This window comes from Egretta garzetta, unplaced genomic scaffold (assembly GCF_000687185.1).
Source record: "Egretta garzetta isolate BGI_Z169 unplaced genomic scaffold, ASM68718v1 scaffold219, whole genome shotgun sequence".
In the NCBI taxonomy this organism is placed as follows: Eukaryota; Metazoa; Chordata; class Aves; order Pelecaniformes; family Ardeidae; genus Egretta; species Egretta garzetta.
In genome coordinates, this window is record NW_009260671.1 from 46,879 (window position 1) to 49,187 (window position 2,309).

At 66.0% G+C, this 2,309-nt stretch overlaps 1 protein-coding gene across 1 annotated transcript in view; it reads left to right on the top strand.

Annotated features, from left to right (window-relative positions):
- Nucleotides 1-2,309, top strand: part of LOC104132411 (rac GTPase-activating protein 1-like) — a gene marked incomplete at its 5' end in the record, with an annotated part of 3,796 nt that continues 1,487 nt past the window's right edge. The window contains 7 exons of the mRNA XM_035901116.1: nucleotides 1-29; nucleotides 224-302; nucleotides 507-560; nucleotides 1,162-1,239; nucleotides 1,493-1,613; nucleotides 1,885-2,045; nucleotides 2,250-2,306. Coding sequence (XP_035757009.1) covers nucleotides 1-29; nucleotides 224-302; nucleotides 507-560; nucleotides 1,162-1,239; nucleotides 1,493-1,613; nucleotides 1,885-2,045; nucleotides 2,250-2,306 — 579 coding nt within the window. The remainder of the gene's footprint in view (nucleotides 30-223; nucleotides 303-506; nucleotides 561-1,161; nucleotides 1,240-1,492; nucleotides 1,614-1,884; nucleotides 2,046-2,249; nucleotides 2,307-2,309) is intronic.

Here is a 2,309-nt window from a genome sequence, read left to right on the forward strand (position 1 = left end):
CTTGGGGCGGCCCTGGCTCCAGGCAGGAGGTGAGTGGTCCTCGCCTCAGCCCCCCGGGCAGCCCTGGGCTCAGCTGTGCCCCTCTCCCCCTCGCCTCTGCTGGGCTGGAGGGGCAGCTGGGCACGGGGGTGCTCAGGCTCTGTGGAGGTATCAGCTCTGGGCTCCCAGGTGCTGGCCAGGCAGGGTTTGCCCTGGCCGGGCTGACCCCCAGCTCGCTCTGCAGGTCGTCTGCGGTGGACGAGTCGTGCCAGTCCCTCCTGTCCCACTCGGACATCAGCTACGACCGCACTGAGGATGACGTGGTAAGGAGTGACCCGCTGCGAGTCCCAGGGTTTGGCTTCTCCCCAGCAGCCAGGGGGGGGTTTTGCCCCCCTCCCACAGTGGGGCAGCCCCTTTGCATGGCCATGGTTGGGGATGGGCTTCCATCAGAGCCAGAGCATGGATGCTGGGGATGCCCGTAGCCCCATGCAGCCCTGCCAGCCCCCTGCTTCCCTGCTGCCTTTCAGGATGTTGATATGACGGTGGTGCGGACCCTGAAGCGCAAAGCCCAGGAGAGGCAGGTATGAGGGAAATGCTGGGATGCGGCAGCCCTGGGGGCTGGTGCTGGGGTAGGGTCTGTGCCCCTGCGTGGGTGAGGATCCCCCAGGTCTGCTCTGCTCTCCTGCACCGTGGGCCCCTGCACCCGCACAGGTCAGCAGCCACACAGGGTTAGGGCACCCAGATACTTCCTCATCCCCGTGCGGGAGGCTGCAAGGAGCCTGGCAGGGGGTTTAATTTATTGGTGGCGGGCTTGGAGCGTCGTCTCTCAGCAAACCTCCTGCAATCAATAGAAACTCCATTACCTTCCACCGTGGCCCAGCTGGGCTCCTCAATAATTCATCCCCACGTGCAGGCATCCCGCACCCTGTTCCGCTCACATCTCTGCATTGCAGGACGGGGCTGACCTCCCCCAGCCCCAGGGCTGGCTCTGACTCAGGTTGGGGGCCTGGGTGCCCACAGGTCCCCACAGTTCCTGGTGTGGGGCAGGTAACACCGGGGGCAGGGTGAGACCAGGACCTTTTGTGGGGTTGAGACCACTTGGCTTGGGTGCTCTTGGGGTGGGGGGCAGAGTCGGGCAGGGGGGTCCCTGCCTGCCCTTCACCCCATCTGCTCTGTCCCCAGCGTGTGTCCCTGGCCCCTCAGATTGGCCCCGTGGTGGTGGCGAAGCGGCACCGGTCTTCTGTGGCACCCCACAACACTGTGAGTATGCCCTGGGCAGGGTGTTGCCAGAAGGCAATGCTGAAACCTTCATTCCTGTGGGTGCTGCGGCATCTGGGGGTGCTCAGCTGTCCCCTCTGGGTGCCTGTGCCCTGCAGACTGTATCACCCTGGTCCCACTGGGGACAGTATCCCAGGGCTGGGACAGGGAACAGGCAGAGCAGAGCTCATGGGGAGGCGTTGGAGCACCATGGGGCTGCAGCCAGGCACATTCTCACTGCCCCCCATCTCGGCAGGCGAGTTTTCCCCCCGTGCCCCCTCCTGACGAGGTCCCGGGCCCTGCCGGCAGCCTCCTGCCTGCTGCTTTGGTGCCACGATGCTGCTCTCGCCAGGGACACCGTGTCTCCACATGTGCAGGTCACGGGAAGGGCTGGGGAGGGGGCTCACGGGTGGTGTGGGACTAGCCTCAGGGTGCTGCTGTCTCAGGGGAGGGAGAGGGTCTGCTGGGGGATGCTTGTCCCCCCACAGGGGTACTGGGGTCCTCTGGACATGCCAAACACCACTGGTCCCAGGGCAGCTGGGATGCTGCAGGGGCTCCCTGGGAAGTGGGAAGCCTCCCTGCATCCCAGCCAGGAGTTGGGTCAGTTTGCTTTTTCAGGGCCCCCTCCACTGCCTCCTCTCTCTGCAGAGCTGACCATGGTGTGGGGCACCAGCAAGGATCCGGGCTGCCGTGCCCCGGGGCAGGAGAGCCACACGGAGGGTGGCTCTGCAGGGCAGCCAGTGCCAGCCCCCTTCCCCTCGCCTCCACGGGGCCCCCCACTGCTCCAGCACCAGTTCACCTCCAAAACGGTGCGTGTCCCAGCACAAAGAAGGGAGGAGGACAGGGGGAGTGGGTCTGGGTGGGGGGAAAAAGCGCTGCTCCATGCCCCCCCCCGCCCAGCTCTGCCTGCACAGGGGATGGTTAGAGGCGGTGGGGGCTGGTTTGGGCGGGATGAAGGAGTGGTACCCGGTACTTGCAAGAAGGGGGTCCCTGACTCCATTGCCCCTCTCCAGGTGATCCGCCCCGAGCCGTGCGGCGTCTGCGGCTCCCGCATCCGCTTTGGGGAAGCTGCC